The sequence below is a fragment of the Neopelma chrysocephalum genome, unplaced genomic scaffold (assembly GCF_003984885.1).
Source record: "Neopelma chrysocephalum unplaced genomic scaffold, ASM398488v2 Primary Assembly neopelma1_68, whole genome shotgun sequence".
NCBI lineage: Eukaryota > Metazoa > Chordata > Aves > Passeriformes > Pipridae > Neopelma > Neopelma chrysocephalum.
In genome coordinates this window covers 4,920,235-4,942,283 of record NW_020897727.1, presented here as the reverse complement: position 1 = coordinate 4,942,283, position 22,049 = coordinate 4,920,235, and the positions used below count along the sequence as shown (strand labels likewise).

Sequence of the window (22,049 nt, the reverse complement as noted above, 5' to 3'; positions counted from 1 at the left end):
CGGAGGGCCACAGCCAGAGCACGATGTGCAGCTGCCCCTCGTTCCTCTCTGATCTTTGTGTTCACAGGGCAGACACTGCTGCCCCTTCTCTGGGAACAGCTCTCACATTTGGTTACCAATTAAGCTGAAGCTTTCTGGCCTTTTCCATTCCCCTTTCATGGTGATGAGGGGTGAATTAGGGCTGGGTGTTTGGGATTGTTCCCCAGCCTCCACTGCTACTTTGCTGCCTCCTTTGTGGCCAAACAATGGCATTAATTTGGCCTTTGCTGGCCGCAGGCTGGACACGCTCACCGCCCGGCCGTTCCACTTCACTTGTGCAGCCACCTCTCCTTTCCATGTCATCTACTCGCTTGGCTCTTCCTGTTCTCCTTCTGTGTGTGTGTGTGGCGTGGAGGGTCACTAGGGGTTTGTTTTGTGTTGGTCTGGCAGGGTCAGAGGCCGCAGCCCGGATGCAGAGCGCTGGCATGTGGGCAGTGTGCAGCACAGACCTTCCTGGCTGAGCCACATTCCCTGAGCCCACATCTTGCTGTCCCCTGGGGCTCTGATGAGATTTGGGGGGGGTGAGAGAAAGGTCGTGACCCTCTCTTACCTCTTCACCAGTCAGTCCCTGTTCCAGGCCCTTGGGTGTTGTCCAGAGAAGGCAGTGACATGGGGAGAATCCCCAGGGCCACTGAGCCCTTGCTCCCCACCATGCCATCCTCTCCCTCCCAACCATGTGCTTGGGGAGCAGGAGGGACCCCTTGCTTTCCCCCTTGAAGGGGGGTGCCCTGGTGGAAGTGATCCCACTCAGCCAGCTCAGAGCTCTGGGTGGCAGCACCAGCCATACGGCTGCAGGGCCAGGGACGATGCTGGATTGGGACCATCTCGACGATGCTGGATTGGGACCATCTCGCGTGGGGGAGCAGCACTGGTGAGAGGGAAGGAAGGAAAAGAGGTTTCTCCACAATCACCAAGATCATCCTAAAATGGCAGAAGTGGGAAAATGCTGGAAAGGCAACAAGCCCTCCAAAACTGGGTGCCACTAGAGGGGAAGGATCGAGAACTGGAGCAGGGGAGATCTGATTCTAGCCCAGAAGGTAATTAATGCAAAATAAAGGGCATGTTGAGCTCCCATCAGATTGCAGGCTGCTCCAAGTGATGCAAGTTTTGGAGGTGAGGACTCATGAAACGTATGGGAAGATTAAAATCAAGCGGAAGAGCACAATGCTTTTCAGAAAGGAAGGATGGTCTGAAACAAGCAGGGGGATTGTTTGTGCTGTTCCTTACCATGACTGGGATGACAACACTACATGATCAGGAGCTGTGGTGGGGAGGAATAGTGTGATACTGGGGCCAGTGGGGCCAAACTTGCATCTCAGCAGAGTTCTTACAGAGCTGACTGGGGATGTGCATTGGGAAAGGTCAGAGCTGTGAAATGAAGCCTTGTGCATGGCAGTGCCCCAGCAGCCACCGTGCTCCTGCTAGAGCTGAGGCACAGCTTGCAGGGGAGCAGTGACCCTGCTGTGGTCTGAGCACTGGATCTCTTTTGTTTTCTTTTGAACAATGTGAAACGGAGGAGAGGAGCTGGAAGCAGTTTCCCAGCCTGTTGTGGTGTGAGGCAGTGCCTGCCCTGGCTCTGCCCTGAGCAGCAATTCCAGCTCACTATGGCCAGTGACACAATGAATGGGGGATATTCTTCACAGCCTGGCCTCCAGCCCCGGCACGCGACGTGTGCTTGTCACTCCCTCTGGGCTTTCGGCCCTCGGGAGAGCTGTTTCTGCTGCTTTTGGCTGAGAGCTTTGCACAGGATGGCTTTTGCCTGCTGGCCCATGGCCAGGTTCGGACCCCACTTGTCTCCTCCCACTCTGAAGCACCATGTCAGGCGAGGTGACCGCCCACTGCTGGGTGAGCCTGTCCCTCACCAGCCACAGCCACGCAGTGCGGGCAGAGCCCCTTCCTTCTGCACAAATTGGCAAGGACTAACCTTGTCATATCTAGCGCAGTGCTCACGGGCGCCTGCCTCCGAGGGGTAATCATGCAGGCATAAATTCGGAAAGTTGCTAAGCTATAAGCAGTCTTATGAGCATTAAAAGTGTCCTCTTTGCCAGAAAGGTCATTCATAACTTGGCTGCGCCGCTGATGTACAGTCAGTGATATTGATTGATTAATGTATAAAAAGCACCAAATCCATTTGCTTCTATGAAAGAGAATAAAGTGCAGTCGACTCTCTCTTTATTTTCACCTCATCCTTTTGTTTGAAGGACGTTTTTTTTTTCTCTTTTTGTTTTGCCAGCTAGGTTTAAGGGGGTTACAAAAAGCCAGTTTCTGCCAAGTAATGCGTTCACAAAGGGAACATTGATTCACATCAGTGTCGCTTGAATTACCCTTAAAGGTTTGCCAAGGAGTTGTTCTTATATTAACCTTCTGTTCATCAAAGACGAAATAAATAAATAAGTCATAAAATCAGCTTCACTGCCCACGCTGGAGTTGGATGCAAAACAGGAATTTCTGCTGTTAGGAATTTGTGCTCCAGGTGCTGCAGCTTGGCCCCTCTCCCTGGGCTCTCAGCCTTTTCCCTCCTGCAAAGCTGCTCCCCCAAGGCTCCAGTCTGAGCTGGGACAAGTGTTGATGGTTTCAGGGAAGGGGAGTTCCTGCAGGGGCTGTTTTCGGAAGGATCTTGTGTAAAATGTTGATTTAATCATTGCAAGCATAACTAGAATGATTTCTGCACAGGACAGTGAGGCCCAAGGCGTTCTGCCCTGGCCAGGTTTGGCATTCTTCTTGTTCACCCAAGGTCTTGTTTGCTTTCCTGGGCTTATTTGGCCACTGGTAATTAATTACATGTTGTTCTCATTTCCTTATGGTTAATTCTGAAGTGGTAGATATCCTGGTGGCCGTGGAGTTTTGTGCAGCATAATCTCACCTTCCTCTCTCCAAGTGCACCAGTATTGCCCATCCCAAAGTGCCCGAGCCCCCCGTGTGGGCAGAGATGGGGCTGCGGGTTTCTGTTCTTTTTGTATGGTGGCTGGCCCGTGAGTCTGAGAGATCACTGTCCCCTGCAGCAGGAGCTCTGTTGCTTTTTGTCAGTGCTGTTTAACCAAACCTTTGTGTTTTCATTTGGTCCCTGTTCCAGAACTGTGCAGTCCCCTGGGTCCTCCATGTCATTTCAGATAACCTGACTTGTCCCACTGAAAGCCCTAGCCTGTGGCTTCCAGCCTGGTTGTGCCCGGTGGGCTCCTCAGCTCCGAAAGCACTGGCTGGAGCTGCAGAGAAGCTCAGCTCCCAGGTTCTGCTGTGGGCTGTGGAAGTGCTGTGCTGGCTGAAAAGTGCCCATGCTCACAGGTACCAGTGGTGGTACGGTGGTGCTCCATGGTGGTTGTTAAGGTGGTGCTCTGCACTAGCGTGTGAGCCTGGGCGTACCTGAGGCCCCACCAACCTCCTTAGAACTGCCCATGTGACATTTTTATTCCAATGTCTCTTACCCAGTGAAGAAGGATGATGGTGATAACCCTGCCAGCTGTGAGAGTGTGTGCTGGGGTGAACAGCAAAAATGACATCCTGCAGGACCCCCACAGGATGTTCCTCCCACGAGTGTCTCTGCCTACGTTTGCCCGCGTGGTGCACACGCTGCAGTGAGCCCTGGACCTTGTGCTGCCTGTTTCACATCCCCAAGGGGCAGACCCCAAAATCCCAGCACGGCTGACAGCAGGGCTTGGCACCTCACATTCCCAGGAAGAGCCTTTTCCCCCATGGCCGCTGCACAATCCAAAAGGAGAATCATCCTATTTTTTAATCTTTTTCTCTGATTGTGGGAGCACTGCAGCCGGCCAAGGCCCCCTCCCCCTCTGGCAAGGCGGTGGGGATTGGATCAGACGATATGGAGTGTGCATGCTGAGAGTGAATCCATTTTCTCTCCTCCATCTCCCCAGAATAAATTAGAATTTGCCTGATTTAATAAAATGGCTTCATCTCTCTGCCATCTTTTCTATCTCCCATGCGTTTCATCCCCACCCCCACTGCAAAATAATAGATCTCGGCTGTATCGGGTCCTGTTTGGGGCTGGCAATTTGGTGTGGGGACGATCAGCACCAGCACGCTCCTCCTGCCCAAGGGTCCTTCCAGGACAACACAGGATTTGTCCCAGTGTCTCCATTTCCTTATTGTCCAAGGCGATGGCTGTAATTGCTGTCGAGGTCAGTGTAATTTACTGTCCATCTGTCATTAACCTGCCCTCGAGGGGGGATGTGACTGCCATGCAGAGTGTTTGGGGACGGGGAGGGGATGAGGACAGGAATTGTACAGCCCAGATTTGCCTTAACGCTGTGCTCTGTAACTGGCACGTGTGTGTTGTGTGTGTGTGTGTGTGTGTGTGTGTGTGGGGAGCAGGGCCAAGTGCTACTGCAGACCCCGAGGAGGGGTTATTGTCCAAATTCAGGTGGTTTCACTACAGCCAAATCTTCTTCTTTCGCCTGGATCTGGTGGTTTAATTCCTGTTTCCTAGGCTGATTTTTTTCCTTTCCGTTCTGACACTAATTGCGCCGGGCGCGTTGGGAACGGCGGCTGCTGAGCAGTACCAGCTAAGTGTTAAGAAAGGTTTTAAAAACAGACTGAACTCTTCCTTAATGAGGCTCAATCGTGCTCTCCTCCGGGTGGTTTTGTTTTGCTGATCTGTCAGTTTTTCGAGGATTTAATTGCACTTTTTTCATATTAGTCTTTGAAATGGGGCTAAGCAGCTTTCTGTAAAATGCAGCACAATGCTTCCCTGTTTTCTTGCTTTGCTTTCATCATTCCAGGATCATCATCTGCCACTGGCTCCTGGGACCCCACAGTAGTAAGGAACAGAATTTATGAGAGCGAAGGGCAAGACTGGACCACTATGGTGGCCCCAAAACTGGAAACCCTTCACCTCCTAGCTCCTCCAACTGGCTCCAGTCAGGTCATTGCTCATGCTAATCCTAGAAGACCTTCCTGATGTTGGTTTTGATGGAAGAAGTAGGAGGCAAAGGAGGGTTAAGGAGCACTGAAGTGACTTGTCCAGTGTAGCTCATTTCCTGCAGAAATGACACAAAAATGAGTCAGAACTTAGGAGTGCTGCAACACTGGAATGGTCGGAGCCTCCTGGAGCAGCAGAGGTTGGCAGGGCCTCTGGAAGCCACCAAGCCCAGGTCCTGCTTAGAGTCAGGCCTAACAGGGCCATCTCTGCTGGGGTCTGAAGCACCTCCAGGGATGGAGACCCCCAGCCTCTGTGGGTCCTTACTGTTTAGCTGCTCCGGTGCCGGGAGTCCATGGCAGGGGATGCCAAGCAGACGATGTTGTGATGGGAGGAGGCAGGAGAGAGCAGGCAGATCAGCATGGAATTCTTAATGGCTTCACTTCCTCGTGCTCTCCTCATGGGACAGGTTGCACAGCAGCAAGGGCTGCCTGGGCCATCCCTGCTGCACACACTATTTTTAACCAATGCTTTGTTTTGCAGAGGTACACAAAGCCGCTGTGGGGTTTTCCCGAGGATACTGATGAACAGCAGAGCAATGAGAGCTCCAAGCCACCCGGCAGTGGCTCTCCTTCCTTAGCCTGTAATTCATTTTTATTTCTCTTTGCATTTACATTTCCTTTTTTCCACTTTTCCTTCCTTTCCTGTAGCTTTGTTTCTTTTATTTCTAGTCTCATCCTAACAAAGCCCCATTTCTTTTCTCATTCCAACGTATGCCTGCCTCCCTGTGAGCTCCCAGCACACCTCTCATGAGGATGTAAAATCCAAGAACCAGATCTTTGAGATTTCAAAATAAAATAAAAGTAAACTCTGCTTTAAAAACACTTTAGCAGGAAAGCCAGGCTAATTGTAAATCAATGAGTCTTAAAATGCAGCATTGATCTCCAGTTAGAAGTTTGAAGGGGAAAGCAGTAATTACTGCACTGAAGGTAGATTTTTTTTTTCTCTTAGCAAGTTCTGGGCAGAAGGAAGGCTCATTAGGGCAGCACTTCGGAATCTGAGTAATTAGTTTAAGAAGTACTTTTGTGGTGTTATTCCCATGGCTAGAAATTATCGTAGTCTTCACAGATTTATAGTTCAGCTCTGATAAGGTTTGTTTTATTATTGTGTTTGGTGGGGAAGATCCTTCCTACACAATCACCTGGGTGAAGATCCGGAGCGTGGATGAGGCTGAGAAGGATTGCAGTGGGCACACAGGGCCTCTCGCTGGCAGAGGAAACTCAGCCCAGGTAGAATGGGGTTTGAGCTCTTTGTGAGCGTGTTCTGGCCAACAGACCAAAAGAAAACTGAGCAAGTCTCTGAGTCAGAACAGAGGCTCTTACTCCTTGTGGACGTCACTGGCCTCCTGTCTAATTATCTGCAGGTCTCTTCTTCTTGCTCATGGGAGAAATGGCTCAGAAAATCTCTCAGTCTTCGTCATACCATGACCTGTTGTGTCAGGTCATCCCCTGTGCCACCCTCCTCAGGAAAGCAGGACTGGTCTGCCAGGCCTACTGGGCTCATGAAAGCCCATGGCATTTCTCCATTCTCAGCTAATTCTGCCCTTGAGCAGTGTGATCCTGCTCTCCTTTTCCAGGCTGAGTCTGAAGAATTGGCTGCAAGCACTGCCTGGGATGTGGGTGCAGCCCTATGTGACATGGTCTGAGTTCGCTCTTGAAGGTGGGGTAGGGCAGAAGTGTCCAGGGCTTGTTGTTCCCTGACAAAATTTTGGAGAACTGACCCTGGAATTAGCATTAACCTGTGTGTGGAGAAGCTTTGTGGTGTGGCTTGTGAGCCCCTGCCTCTTCTTGGGGAGCGTGTTTGTGCTCCTGCCCATCTCCCCAGTGTGTTAAATTGGGGTAGTCGCACAGTCTGACTTCTCAATCCCACACCTCTGACTGTGGCTGATCCTACTTGCCAGATTCAATAAATAATTTCACAGAAATTATTCAGTTTTGAGGGACCATCATAGATCTGATTCTGCAGCAGAGGAAAGGGGAAGGTCTCTGAAGGCAGAAAACCCTTGTGTGGCAGAAAGCCTGCTGGGAAGTCAGCTCAAGAAGAATTAGAAACCCTTTAAATAAATGCTTACTTGACATGACTCTGTCTCCCCCAGTCTAACAAGCAGGGAAGCGAATGGCAGCCGCTGGCCAGAAATTGATTGCATTAATTGATATGCCAATAAGAGAGCTTGTTACATCCGCCATTGGTTAGGAGGCCGGCTAACAAGTCCCGCTGATCAATGGAACCAATAAAGATTTCATCCATTAATGAGCAACATGGTAATTAATGTTATCCATAAACCAATTAGCCTGGGTAGCTAATGTGCTGGTTAGCACAGCGAGTGGCGGAGCCGTGGGTGGGCACAGGCGGCGGTGCAGAGGTGATGTCACCTCCCCAGTGTGGAGGGGACATCACCTCTTCAGTGCAGCTGTGGGGCTCAAAGCAAGAGCTGTGTCGCTCTAGGCCTCCCGAAGCAAGGGAGCTGGGAGGGTGGCTGGTGGGATGGGTCACATTGCTGGAAAAGGACACTTTCCTCTAGATTTTCAAGGCAGTTTCAATGATTTCTTTCACTTTTTGGAATCTTTGTGTAGCACACAAGGACCTTTCCCACTTCTGACCTGTTTTTGGAGGTGCGCAGGTTCCCATTGCTTGTGTTCCATGGTGGAAGGCATCGTTTGGGTCCCCACTCTGTCACGGGGAAGCTGCTGGCACCACCCCTACCCTGAGCTCCCTGCACCCCAACCCCCCACCAGGCCACAGATGCTGCTATGCACACCCCTGCACTGGGCTTTCCAGCACTGTCAGTACCAGTAATAGTGTTAGCACAGGTAACACAGTGTGTAGGTTGAAGGCTGCTGCCTAAATCCACTTGCCAGGGGCTTTCCCCAAGTGCCAGCACCACCGTGGCATCCAGACTGTCCACAGGGATTGAGGCAGGAGGTGTGGGAGCAGCCCCAGGCCCTGGGCAGCGTCAGTCCCGTGGCTCCACTGTGGAGTTACCTTGGATTGTTGGATATTGACCCTGAGAGACCCCTTGTGGATTCTCTAATTGAAAATTAATACCAGATCAATACCATGGGCAATTTGCATATTGATCATAAACAACTTTGAAGGCACCAAGTGTGTGTTGGATCAATAGTGCTGTCAAGCAGGCTGCAGGGAGAGCGTCCCCGCGCCACACGCCCCAGAGGTTTGTGCCAGGGAAGTTCGGTGAAGGCCCCGTGCCGGCAGTGGAGGAACAGGACGCCAGCAGTGTCAGGACAGGGATGGTTTGTGCCAGACCGGAGTGGCAACATGGAGTTCACAGCCTTTTCCTGTAGCTCCCTCTGGAAGGGGAAGGAAGGGGAAGGGCTGTTTGCTTATTTTAAACCAAACAGCCGCAGCCCATAAGTACCCACGGAGTAGGCAATGTCACCATGTCCTGAGCACACAGGCCGGGGGACCTCACAGCAGCGCCCGATGTTGTCCCTCCGTCCCCCCATCCCACCATCTCTCCCTCCCTTCCCTCCTCCCATGTGCAGCCTGATTAGCTTGTTTCAAATGGAAGTTTCCAAAAGCAGGGGTGTTGTTTTTTCTGAGGGCACCAGAAGGGATCCCAGCAGTGATTTTTCCCTGACATTTTTGTCTTACATTTGCTCTGTGAGGGCAGTATTTAGATCCTTCTCTGTCTGCTCAGGACATTCACAGGTTATTTCAGAATAGTCTTGAGATTAAGGGAATAAATAGATCAAACTCCAATAAAACCCTAAAAACTTAATCTGAAAATCTCTAACACACCCTTGGAAGCTTCTGGCATGGAGGGACTCCCGCGGGCAGGGAGATAAAGCGTTTGGACAGGCACTGTGTTGCTGTCCACTCCACACACGTGTGCAGTGTGTGGTGCGAGGCGATGCCTCAGACCCTGCAGAGAAACTGCCTCTGACCTGGCCATCGACCAGGGGCAGTTCTGAGCAGAGGGAGGGCAGGGCTGGAAACCCACATCCCAGAGTTGTTGCTTGTTTTAGGAGCAGCCAACAGCTCCGGGAAGTCTCTGTGCATCTGATTAGTGCGTTATGGGGCTTTCATTGACTCGGCCGTGCTGCGCTGATGAACTGAGGCTGGGGACAAGCACCCGTAATTGAGAGAAATAAATTCTTATCACAGGCCTCTGCTGGAGCCACCACCTGTGCATGCGCCTTGCTCCAGGTTCCAGGAGCAGATCCAGTCCCTGGAGCAGCCGGTGTGCCCTTGTTAGCAGGAAGGAGCCAGGCTCAGGGGCTGCAGACACCGAGGAGGATCCCAGAGCGGTCAAAAGTCTCTGTCTACCCTGTCCATTGGCATGGCCCACTCGGTGCTACCTCCTGGCTTGGCCACAGGCTGGCAGCTTGAGAGCCATGAGCGCCCTCAGCATCTCCTCGGGAGCTTCTCTGTGCTCTTCCCTTTTCCTTGATCCTCTGTGTTTCATTTGGGAGATGGAGAAGCCATTCAGCTCCCTTCACTGTTACATGAGATTTGATGGCAAGTGAAAGATCCTTTCCTGATGTGTGACAGGGGACATGGGCATCATAGGGGAAAGGGTTTTGTGATACTGCAAAAAAAATAAGGATGAAGGTATAGTTTCCTTGAAAAGAAACCTATCTACTGTTTTAAATGAAAAATTAAAAAAAGAAGTCCAGGGTCAGCAGGGCCATGCAGCTTCTTGTGGCAGAGGGCCATGGCGGGCAGCCCCTTCCTTCCTGCAATGGGTCTGTCCTTGGGTTTCTTCAGCTGCTCACTGCCCCCTAATTTCACCTGTTCCTCGAGGCCGAGGAGCTGCCTCCATCAGTGCATGCAGCAGTGGGGAAGTGAGTGGAAAGGCTTCACTTGACATTCTCTGACCTCCCGGTGCAGCTGAGTGCTGGAGAGCCAGCACTGAGATTGCAGTCGCTTTCAATTACCCAAAGCCAAGAGAGGTGGAGAAAAAGGGGCTGTTGGCTCCAGGAAGCTGAAGTTACTGCTGCTGAAAGCTCGTTAGTACAAGGGGAAAAGCAATTACTGACATTCTGCCAGTGCCACTAACCCAAACCTGGGTAGGGACAGCCCAGCCTAGGCCATGGCCATCCCTGCTGCGGGGGGTGATGGGAGGCCCCTCGATCATGTCCTCAAGGACAGCTCCAGGGCTGCAGAGCCATGAGGTGTCTCCTGTCCCTGTTTTCCTCAGCAGGTGTTTGCTGTGCGTGTGAGAGCTCACCTGTGTTACCTGCTCCCTCTGCTGCACCAACCCAAGTGGTCTTTGGTATCAGAGAACTCGGGGGGCTGGCAGAGGGGCCAATGGAGGGGTGATGGCATGGGGACATGGCTTGCGGGCTGTCGACTTGACAGGGTTGGAAGTGGGGCTCTGTGTGCAAGGGACTACATCACTGCCATGGCCTCTGTCCTTCAGCAGCAAAGTGACACCACGGCCGTTCACACAGGGAACTTTTTTAACTTTTAATTGTGGTTTCTCTGCCTGGTGAACCTGAGCAGGTATCGCCCTTCTAGTACTGAAATGTCACGAACCCCTCTGCTGACTGGAGTCTGCCTTGTCTCTGTCCAGATCGATGGGTGTCTTTGCCCTGTCCTTCTCAGGGGTCCTGGGGACGTGCAACTCCTCACTCTGAAGTCCCCTTAAAAGCTGAAAATCTCTCTGGAGACATGACTGTGGTTACCACCACAGTGACCCCCCCCCTTGTTCCCCGATGCTGGTGGTCCGAGCATCCCTGCTGGCTCCCTCCCGCCTTCCTCAGAATCACAGAATCATTTCTGTTGGAAAAGACCTCTAAGATCCTCGAGTCCTACCTTTGACCAATCACCGCCTTGTCAACTAGACCAGAGCACTGAATGCCACATATAGTGGTTTCCTCAACCCATTCTGCCTTGGGGCAGCAGCACATCCCAGGATTATCTTCTTTTATTTTTTATTACACATACTGTTTATGGCTATTTATGATTTCCCATGTCCATGGGTATTGTTACTTCCTAGAAATAAGCTCCAGGAAGAGCCTGACGACACGGCACTGGGATCTAGTCAAGAACAAACAGACCAGACCTCATGTGTCAGGCCCACAGGGACTCACCCCATGTACAAACCATCCTTAAGGACATTTGCTTAGAACTGTTGGTCTTTTTTCAATGGTCTTTATAACAAAAAACTACTTTCCTCACTGGGGACAAGAAGAGATTATTTGCCATGGACCCTGTGCCCAGCTGTGGACTGGTCAGCCCCAGGTCAGCCCCACCACTCCTCTCCACTGCCTCACGTCTGTGCCGGGACCTTGTGGTACCACAAGCTGTGGGGATATTTTAATTGTCCCTAAACCAGGGCACTGCAATTATGGCTTTCCCAAGTTTTTAGCTGAGCTTAAAAGAACTCCAAACATGCTGAGGTTGGGAAATGGTTGGGTAGGGGGAGAAAGAGGGTCAGCAAGACATTAATTAACTTTTCCTTGGAGCGATACCATGGAGAGGGAGAACAGAGTAGGAGTCATAGGAGTTGTATATTTAAAAAAAAAACTAAGCAGAAAGAGAACATTTTAGTGCTTGATTTAAGTGTGGTTTGTGATGATGGTGGGTTAAGGTTGTTCAGAGCTCTCTTGTGCATATCCAGCCCTTAAGGCTAAGCATGAATTAATTATAGCTCATTTTTGTTATAGTTACAGTGTTCTCAAGATGTACCTTGTTGCAGAGTTGTTAAAGTTGGCTTTTAACTTCAGCTTGGCCTCAGCACTGGTTTTATTTGTGGATCTCCAAAGTTTTTCTGAAATGAGCCTATTCCCAGTGAGCACAAAGCACCTCTTACCTGGAGCACCTTGCTTTGCTGGCACAGCCCACTGAGGGCCTGCAGTGCTCTTTTCCCAAGAAACAAGTGACAGGACAAGGAGAAACGGCCTCAAGTTGTGCCAGGAGAGGTTTAGATTGGATATTGGGAAAATTCCTTCCTGAAAACAGTCGTCAAGCCCTGGCACAGGCTGCCCAGGGCAGTGGTGGAGTCCCCATCCCTGGTGGATTTTAAGAGCCTTGTAGATGTGGCACCAGGGGACATGGGTTAGTGGTGGCCTTGGCAGTGCTGGCAGAACAGTTGTGATCTTAGAGGGCATTTCCAACCCAAATAATTCCATGATTCTATAAAACCCGTGGTTCTCTGCTCGAGCAGTTCCACTGCGTGTTTTTAGCAGAGGGACAAGGCTGGCACTGGTCCTTTCCCTCACAAACTGGGGCTGGGCACCACACTTCCCATCCCCTGGTCACCTTTGCTGTGCTCCTGCCTTGTAACCTCTGCGACCTGACTCCTCCATCCTCCTCCTCCCCCAGGTCCCCTTTGTCTCTCGACCCTTGTCCCACGGGTCTCCACGTGGAGGCCGCTCTGTCCTCTCCCTGCAGACCTGGAGCTGGAGATGGGCTCTTTTGTTTTGCTGTTTGATCTGTGTTTGTGTTTTCGCATGTGCCTCCTTTCCAGCTGATTCCAGTTTGGAGCTAGGTTAAACTGTGCAAAATACTGTTTAAAAGAAAAAGAGAAAGGAACTTGTCAAGATGCATTTGTTAGATCACGTTTAAAATGAAACAGAATTGAAGGTAGTTTTTGTCCAAGGAAGGGGAGGCAGAAAAGCCGTCAAGCCGCAGGAGAAAGCCCCTCCTTTGTTGTCCTCCTGACATTGAAGTGTAATTTTTCATGGTTATTTGGACTGGAAAATGGGGGGAAAGGGAGAGATGGGCTTGCGATTATTTCCCATAAATGACAACACAATCACATCACGCTCCACTACAAACATGCTCAAGGAATTTGCCTTTTTTTTATATTTCATGTGTGAAAATAACAGCAACCGTTCTAGTCCTGCTGAAATTCAAGGGGGCAAGTCCCTGTTGGATTCCATTGCCTTAAAATCTAGCCCAGTCTGCAAAAAAGATGGACAGTCTTGTTCCCAGGGACAGGGAGAAAACAGTGCTGTCCCAGGGAAGGGGTTCTTGGTTGTGGGTGCCCCATTCCTGTGAGTGTCCAATGCCAGGTTGGGTGGGACTTGGAGCAACCTGGGCTAGTGGAAGGTGTCCCTGCCCATGGCAGGGGGTTGGAACAAGATGATCTTTAAGGTCCCTCCCGACCCAAGCATTTCATGACTCTCTGATGGCTCTGTCAGCTGATCTAGCCATAGCCAGCAGTTTCTGTTTGTCAGTGAAAGCAGCAGAGATGCTCCGGCCATGCTCTGGAATGGAGCTGTCTGGGAAATAAGTGTCATTAATCCAAGGTACATGTAGGGTTATATTGTTTTCCTACAGCCCTTTGTCAGGTGGGACTTACCCACCAGCTTTGCATCCAGGCTGGAGCTCCGTGGCATTCCTCTCAGAACCTGTGCCTAGTGCTGCCTTCTTACCATTTAGAGTCCTGCTTTTCCTTTTGGGAAAACAGTGGGAATAAACAGGTTGATGTAGAGTAATCCTGTTAGGAGCTGGCATGGACAGTATTGGAGCACACAGATGCATCTGGAGCGGGAGCTCAGGTCAGACCCCTATCCCAGGCTCTGCCTCTGCTCTGTTCCCACAGCCAAGTGCGCCGGGCCCATGGGCACAGTGTGAGGTGGGACCACCCTCTGCATGCCTCTTGGTGATCTTTCTGAATCAGCAGCACCAGACCCTGCATGGAGGCCCTGGCACAGCTTGGGGACAGCCGAGCTCCTCCTGGGCTCAGTCCTCAACCCACTGCAGACCACCCTCCTCCTCCATATGGACCCAAACCCCGGCACCTCTCCTCCCAGGGCCCGGGGGAACTCACGTTTAAATTACTTGAAAGCAGTCGAACTTCTGAAACAGGCTGGGTGGTGGGAACCCTGCAGCGGGGGCTGCCCCTCGCCAGCTGGCAGCACATGGCGGTGCCAGCACAGCATCTGTGCCACACAGCCGTCACCGTCACCTCCCTGACAGCCGCAGCGTGCAACAGTCAACCAGGTCTCAGTCCTGTCTCTCTGCGGGCTTTTTCGGCTACTTATCCTGAAAACGGGAGCATCAGGGATTCTTTTTGTTCCAGAGGAGAGACCCTGTGTACAATTAAAACTTGTTTCTGGTAAACCTCATTCCAGGAAAGATGAGCTTTTAACAAAAGGCTTTTGACAGCTGCAGGGTATTTCATTTTTTTAATGCCAAATGAAAAATCAATACATTTTTCTAGGTTATACATATTCAGAACAGGCTTGATATTTCCATTATAATGGAAAATGGGTGTCTGCACATCTCGCCTGTCAGAGCTGCACCGCCGCATTTTCCAAGCCACTGCTAAATATTTCAAACCTGATTTGATTGTGGTTCATGACAGCTAATGTTTCTCAGCTCTCGAGCCTGCCGGAGGGTGGAGAGGCAGTGCACGCTCTTTCTCTCCCATCCCTACATTTCTGCCACCCCTGAAATGCCCCTTATCCTTTCAGATAAGAGATCTGGGTTTGTTAAAGAAAACCTGACTGAGAGAATGAGAGGTGAGAGGTCCTGGGCTGTTCAAGCTAGTGTGGATCCCATCAGCATTTGCTGACTTCTCCAGCCCTCAAACTTGCTGCGTTTGGGCAGGAGCAGACGGCAGGAGTGTGGTCCTGTGCGACAGAGCACAGTTATTCAGGCACATTTCAGTGTGTAACTGAGTCAGAGGTTCCCTGACCTCTGCAGAAGTCAGATACTCATGATTTTCCAGACTCTACTCCTGCTCTTCCCCCACTCCCCTGCAGTGAATGGTTTAATTTTAAATCAAAAGGAAATACCACTTTCTAAAATGATTTATTCATGAAGGAAGCAAAGACTCTTCCTAGAATTTTGCATGGGGCAGGTGGGATGTGATGGAAAAGCAGCTCCTTGGGCTCCAGGGGCTGCACTTGCTTGCTCTCGGTATTGACCTGGGCCCTGGCAGTTGGAAAATTCCTTTTAAAAGTTATTAATAAAGCATCATGTACTTGGGGATGGAGCTCTGACGTGGAGATGCGTGCACAGCGTGTGTTGTTTGGATTTCAGAGAGACATGATTCTCCCATACAAATCTCACAACAACAGCTCTTGCACCTCTGAAGTCCCAACAGCGTGTGCAGCTTTGGAGGGCTGAGATGTCAGGTGGTAACAAAAGGGTCATGGTGATTTGGAAGTAAATTCCCTGTGTCTCACTGACCACGGCTCATTCAGCCTCGGGAGCTGACCTTGGCGTGGTCTGCACACTCAGCTGCAGGTGGGTCCTGTGGGCCGTTATGTAAGGACGGTGGTGGGCTCTGCTCGTGCACAGTGTGGGGACAGTGTGACACTGGGCTTTGCAGACAATGACAATGGAAACTCCTTGTGGATTGAGGGAGGAGCAGACCTCTCCCTACTAGATGTGCTGCTGGACTTGTCCTCACAGAGGGTTGCCTCAAAGGGGCACAGGGGATGGATGGTTGGCTGCCTTCACACAGGTGTTTGCTACTCAGACCTGCACCATGCCACAGAGCTGCTGCTGCGGCTCAGCAACCGTGGAGCTGTCATTGGAGAGCGTGGGCACAGGCCTTTCAGGAGCAGGAGCTTCGCTGCTTTTACCGTCAGTGTTGAGGTCTCCTTGCCAGAAGCTGGGTCAGACACAGGTGTGAGCCCCACGTGCGCTGAAGGCGAGTTCTCAGCGAGTCGGAGCCAGGGGAAGGGCTGCTCTCCCCGCCATCCCTGGGCTCAGCAGGAACACCGGCGGCTGCAGCACAGGCCAGGCTGAGCGTGGTGAGCAGAGCTGCCTCTGCCTTCCAGAGAAGTCTGCTGGAAGGGGATCACGAGGCAGCTGGAGTTAACACTTCCCATTCTCTGGGGCTCCGTGCCAGAGGCCCTGGGAGCAAGGAGCTGGGCAGGGATGGTACCAGGACCTTCCCCATCTGGTTCAGAGCCTCCCTGGGCAGATGTGTTGGACTCTGCTCCCTCCCATCCTGCTTTAAAAAAATTACTCTTCAGCAAAAAATAGCTCAGGGTGGAGCAAGAGAAAGGTTCGGATCTGGATCTGCTCCCTGCCCCCCTGCCCAGCACAGGGTGTTCAGCTGAGAGCAGGTCATGTCCTCAGAGAGGAGCATTCCTGGGATTGGGGCTGGGGAGTGCTCAGTGCCAGGGGTGTGGAGGCTCGGCCTGGGCTGCTGGGGGGTGGACACAAAGGACTGCCGCCCCAGCCGTGCTGGGGACTTGCATTCGTAGCCTTGTTTTTTAATAATTTTCTCCCGTTATTGGTATTCATAGCTCACATTTTTCCGGTTACTGTCAGCCTGGGCTTTCATCCATTTTAAAGAGCTATTTTTTCCCCTGTTGATGATGATGATGGTATAAAGACAGATGGTGTAACTGCTTATGAATGTCCTATTTTATTCCCCTCAAACCAGACAGCGCACTGGAAGACGTGTATTATTTCCACATGCTCAGGTTAGAGCCCAGACAGCGGCTGAGCCTGGCTTGCCCTTCCTCTTCCTCCCATGCCGATGCTGACACCTCCGGGTCGCAGCCGGCAGTGCCGCCGCACCGGGTGCCCTTTGTTGTTCAGCCGGGCCGGGAGCTCTGGGCTGGGGGTCTCTGGGCTGGGACCAGGGCTGAGCAATGGTGGGGCTGGGGCCAGGGCAGTGTGTGATGGCCATGGGTGATGAGTGATGTGCAGTGGGGTGCAGGCCATGGGCCATGGGACAATGGGAGGTGGGAGCCATCTCCTCACCTTGTCCAGGGGGGCCAGGGAGCATCTGACCTAACAGACAACACTGTCTAGAGACAGGTTAAAATGATGATTTAAATAAAATGTAGAAACCTGTTAAAGAAGGTTTTTAATAAAACCAGATAAATCTGCTTCCGCAGCAGCTCCCCCAGCTGATGGGACGCTCTTGCCCTACTTGAAGTGGTTTGAAGGCACCAGGGTGGTGGGGTCGTGTTGAGGGTGGTTTGTTGTGGTTTTTTCCCTAGAGTGGAAAAAAGATTGGAATTTTAATTTCCGAAACGTGAACCCAGCTGCTGGTTCACAGCCCTTCTCCCAGCAAACTCGAGCACTCGGCTCATGTGGCAAGCTGCCCGTCTCACTCCTCCATCGGTGATTAGTGTCTTTCTACATGTTGGGTGCCTTTGTCAGTGCTGCCATCCCTCTCACTCTGGAGTCCTATTTTCCCAGGGAAAGCCCATGGGATCCCTACAGCTCTCGAGAGTTCCCAGCTTTTAAAAGAGTAAAAGGAGTTGAGCATAAATCACCTAATATCAGCTGATCTCTGGACGCTTTTACAAGTTCCTCCCCAATTTAGGCTGACACATCCTCAAAGGGCACTGCTGAGTATCTGCAAACTCCTAATACATATTTTTAGCTCAAATTTCTAGCCCTGTCTTTGTTAGGGGGAGGGTGAGGGGTGGTGCTTGAACTGGTTAGGTGGTTCAGGTAAACCCCAGGATAGCCTCAGATTTACCACGGCCAGATAATGCAAGTTAAAATTATAAACTATGCTGCCTAAAAATTTATATAATAGCCTAGAAGTGCCGTTTAGCCCAGTAGTGGGGTAACCCCTGTCAGTTATAGGGACTGTACGTAAATACCCAAAACAGTAGATGATAATGTATCTGTTACACCCTGGTATAACAGCCACAGCGCTCTCGCTCCCAGTGTCCCACCTGATGGGATGCCTTGGCTTGGAGCTGGACCGCGCTGGGTCGACACGTTCCACGCCTGGCCTTGGCACATTGGTGCTGTTATTACGGGCAGGGCCAAGGTGCTCTGCATTTTGTTCTGAGCTTTCAGCACTTCACTGAGTGTTGTTTCTCCTCCATGCTTTGGCACCTGCGTGGTGCTGCCAGGGTTGGCAAACTGTTCCCCTGACTGGGGTGAAGGCAGAACCCCGAGCAGGTTCCTCCTGTGCCTCGTGTCCAGGCCATGGCTGCAGCAGACCGAGTTGCTCCAAGCTTAGTCTGAGCAGGAGGGATGTGATGTGTCTGCAGTGAACTCAGGCATCTCAGTGACCAGGGTCAGTACTGTTCTGGGGCCAAAGAGCTTGCAATGAGGATGAGGAGGAAGGATGAGACTGAATGTGCTGCAGGCTCCAGCCAGTCCCTCATGTGTCTCTAATCCATGGTGTGGCTGGGTAGACCCTTCTTGTAGAGAGAACCGTGCCACTGTACATGACACCTCAGGGGACCTTTGTAGCTCCAGGTGGTAGAAGTGGGCAAGATTCTTTATTTTGTCTTTATCTCTTGCTTCTTTCCTCTGTAATTTATGCCTTGACCAGCAAGCAGGTGTGTTGGGAGAACACTGAGTGATGTTGATACCTGCCACACAACACTTGTGCACAGCCTTGACTGTTGCTCTTACTCAATGGCAGCTTCTTACTCTTCTGTTTTGCCTTCAATGTCTGTGTTACACTTTCTGCTTCTCTTGTTTCAGAAGAACCCAGTGAAGATGTGGAAGGGCCCAATGAAACAACCGGTGATGCTGAGGAGCCTGCCAAGGAACAAGAGAGTGGAGGGGACAAGGACCAGAGTAAATGGACAGGTATGATTCTGTGATATAGCAGAGGTGGTGTTTGGTCCCTCTTTTTTTTAAATCCAGGAAAGGGGGGTGGGAAGAGCAGTGTCCGCAAAACCCTTCCTTAACTGACCGCAACATGGCATTGTCAGTGTCTGTGTGATGTGTCGTTCTCTGTGAAGGCTTTGGGTGTAGCTTCATGACATACCCAATAGTTTGAGTCCTGGTGGGTCATGCATCCCCACTCCCAGCCCCAGGCTGGTGCTGGGCATTGTGTGCTCCAGAACTGGACCTGGGCAAGGGGATTGGCAGCTAGGAGAGGAGGAGGGAGAAGGGGACAGCCCCTCGTGGCCCTTGTGGCAGCAACCAGCACAAGGTAGGATTAAGCATATCATTTGGTGACTCTGTGACTGTCTCCCCATGGAGAGGGTCATCTCTCCCCTCACCTGGCCCTTGGTGACCGCTTCAGCGTGGGTACAGAACCTGAGGCACTGGAGGTGGCACCCATTTTCCTTGGACCAGGATGGAGCAGTTCTGACTCCTGGGTCCCATTTCTCCATGCTGGCCTGCTCGGTTGGCAGGCTCAGGGTTGGTCAGTGTGATGCCTCAGTCTGTGCAGAGACCCTTCTTCCAGGCAGCCTTCTCCTTCTGCTTTCATGTTTGCCTCTTGGTGAGCCCCAGACAAAGATATTTTATTTTATATGGTCTTCACAAGGATGGAATGTGGTGTTTTGTGTCTTATCTCAGCCTGTCTCAATCTCAGTCAATGGAAGAAGTGTCCTAATGGGCAGAGAGGGCAAGCTGGGCCTAACTGCTTATTGAAGATTGTGCTCTCAGTATGGGCTGAACTCAAGGTTGCTCTGTGTGTTACTCCCTATCACAGACCCGTTCTTAACCCAGAAATGTGGATTTTGCTTGGCTCTAGGTGGTTTTTAGTCTCATGTGGGATTTTATGATCCTGAGCATAAGCACTTTGTGAAGTATCACAGAAAGAGGTAAGTATTATTTATTGATTACATCTCTTCAGGGGTAAGTAGGGCCATTTGCCCAAACCTGAAGCGCTTAAAAAGGCTGATCATTTTGAAAATATAGTTTTTATATCTCAAAATACATAGGGAAAAGAGAGGAGCCTTCTTTTTAAACCCTTTACTGTCCAGAAACTCTGGATTTGGATGGGTTTATTTCTTCATCATGCTAGTGAAATTTCTAACCCAGTGTTTGTCAGCCAAGGAGCAAATCAGAAATGGGACGGCTCCATAGGGTCTGCAAAGGGAACTGTGTGTGGAGAGTGAGCCCACACGGACGTGTGAGCCCACAGAGCATGGGACCAGCCTTGTCTGGAGCACAGCCTCAGCATGGTGTGTGATGAACTCAGGTCGTGCTTGCAAACACATAACACCACCACCCTGAACTTTAACGCATTATGATGTTACCCAGTGTTGCTGTCTGGCAGGTTTGCAAAGGAGGCACCACACCTCAATCATTTTTCTGATCTTAAGGCTCCTTCGAGGAACGTGGCTGTGTTGCCGGGTCCTTCTGGGCCTCAGACATGGGAAATAATAGAAACTGAGTCAGATTATTCCTGACAGCCACAAAAGAGCCAAGTACAGGGACGTGAAAATGCCCCAGTACCAGTGGAGCTGTGAGCAGAGAGGGGAGCAGGCAGTACCAGGAAGCTCTCAAGGAGGAGGAGGCTGCTGGCACTGAGCCAGCATGCTCTCGGCAGCAGGGTAAGGCTGTGACCATGGTGTCATAAGGCTGAAGAGCACGAAGCCTTCTTTGCATTCACTTTCACTAAGCAGAGCAGCACAGCCCATCCATGTCAGTGGCACGGCAGGGAGAGACCGTCCCCCATCTGCCAGGGAACAGGCTGCAGAGCACTTGGTGACACTGAACATTGTCCCTGACCTTCTGCATCATACCTGGGTTTCAGGAGAAAGTGCCTGGAGCATCTCAGACCTGCCAGCTGCTCTGTCTTGTGCTGTGCAGAGGAGAGGGGAAGTGCAGCAAGGGACAGACGTGGGGCTTGTCCCTGGCTGAAGGAGTGGCTGGGGAACCGCACACCTGCCAGCTCCATTTGCCCCAGATTTTCCTGGGAATTGACCAAACAACTGTTTGTAAGTGCTGATGGGAAGATAATGAGATGAGGAACAGTCGACACGGATTTGTCAAGAACAAATCATGTCAACACGACCCAATTTCCCTCTGTGTGAAGAAGGTCCTGTTTGCAGTCAGTGTCTCCTTGGGAAGGCTTTCGATGCCGCTTTTCGGGACAGGCTGAAATGAAGCCCAGACACTGTGGTGTGGGTGACAATGTTGTGCCATAGGTGGGTTTCATCAGCACTGGAAAGCTCTCCTTTCCTGAACTGGGGTGTTGGGAAATGTGGGGAGCAATTTCAGAAAGCCCAAACAGCAGGAATGACCCAGAACAGAGCAACATCAGCTGGGAGGAGAAAATGTAATGAACAGGCTTATTTGACCCAAAAAAAGACTGAACAGGAGGACAAGATAAGTCTTCTTGTGCATGAAATGCTTCTTAAAGGAAGGAAATAATTTGTTCTTCATGTTGAGGATACAGACAACAAGACACAATGGGCTTAAATTGAAGGGAGAAAGATTGAGGTTAGATAATAAATAAAAAAAAAAAAATCCTGTACAGCCTGTGAAGCACTGGAGTGGGTTTTCTGGGAAGGTTCCTCAGAGGTCTTTCAAGAAGATTAGAGGAGCTGCTGTCGGGAATGAGGCAGGCACAGTCTATCCTGCTTTGGATGGACTGGCTGACCTTCGGAGGAGCCTCTGAGCCAGGCGACTCTGTGAAGGTGGAGATGGAGGCGGGAGAGGTGCAGGCTCAAAGCCAGTGACTGGCGTGTGGAAGGGGAGGGGAACAGACCCGTTTGCTGCTCATCACCTTCAATTTGATCATTATGTTCCTCAGCAATTTGCTCCCCTTTGTGCCTCGGTTTCCTCACTGCACACAGGGGGTTTATTTCTCCCACTTTCTTAAAGGTTTGTGAGATTTATAAGGAATTGCCGAGTTCCCCTGCCCAGCTCCCTGCCCTGATGCAGAGGTGAGGGGCTGTGCTGTGGTGGGTATGGCCTGGATGCAGCCTGTGTAGGGTCAGCCTCACCACCAAGGGGAAAAATTCTGTTTTCATTGCGAATTTGTCGAAATGTCTCAACTGCAAAATAAATATATCAATTCGTTCTTGGTGTTTATTTTAAAATGGAATAATGTGAAGCAGAAACATTTCTTAAGGTGATATTTTCCAGTTGAGTATACATGTGGAAAACTCCATCCCAAATAAGGACTCACTGGATCTTGATATTCGCAGACTTCTCTGTAGCTCCTAGAAGGTTCTGGAAGATGGCAGTGCCTCCACACTGGAACAGAGAGGTGTTCTGTGCCCACCTCTGTGCTGGAGTAGGGAGATGCTCTATGCCTGATGGCTCAGCATTAGACATTATCTTGTCATGGCTAATGTAAGATTTACCACAAGCAAACCAGCGAGGGGAAAAGGTATTGTGGCTGATCCTGACTCCATTTTTGAGGCAGGATGTAGATGATGGGTACTGAGCTGAACCGGGATCGGGCCAGGACAGACCAGTATGAGGCCTCTGAGGTTCAAGGTGGTGCTGGTCTGTGTCTCTGACTGAGAAG

At 51.0% G+C, this 22,049-nt stretch overlaps 1 protein-coding gene across 4 annotated transcripts in view; it reads left to right on the top strand.

The window, feature by feature from the left end:
• The window catches only part of ZFHX3 (zinc finger homeobox 3), a 129,110-nt gene that overhangs the window by 80,167 nt on the left and 26,894 nt on the right, over window positions 1-22,049 (top strand). For 3 of the 4 annotated variants that reach the window (XM_027684934.1, XM_027684935.1, XM_027684937.1), the window contains one exon: window positions 18,311-18,418. In XM_027684934.1, coding sequence (XP_027540735.1) covers window positions 18,311-18,418 — 108 coding nt within the window. The remainder of the gene's footprint in view (window positions 1-18,310; window positions 18,419-22,049) is intronic. The other variant, XM_027684936.1, reaches the window with a different exon arrangement.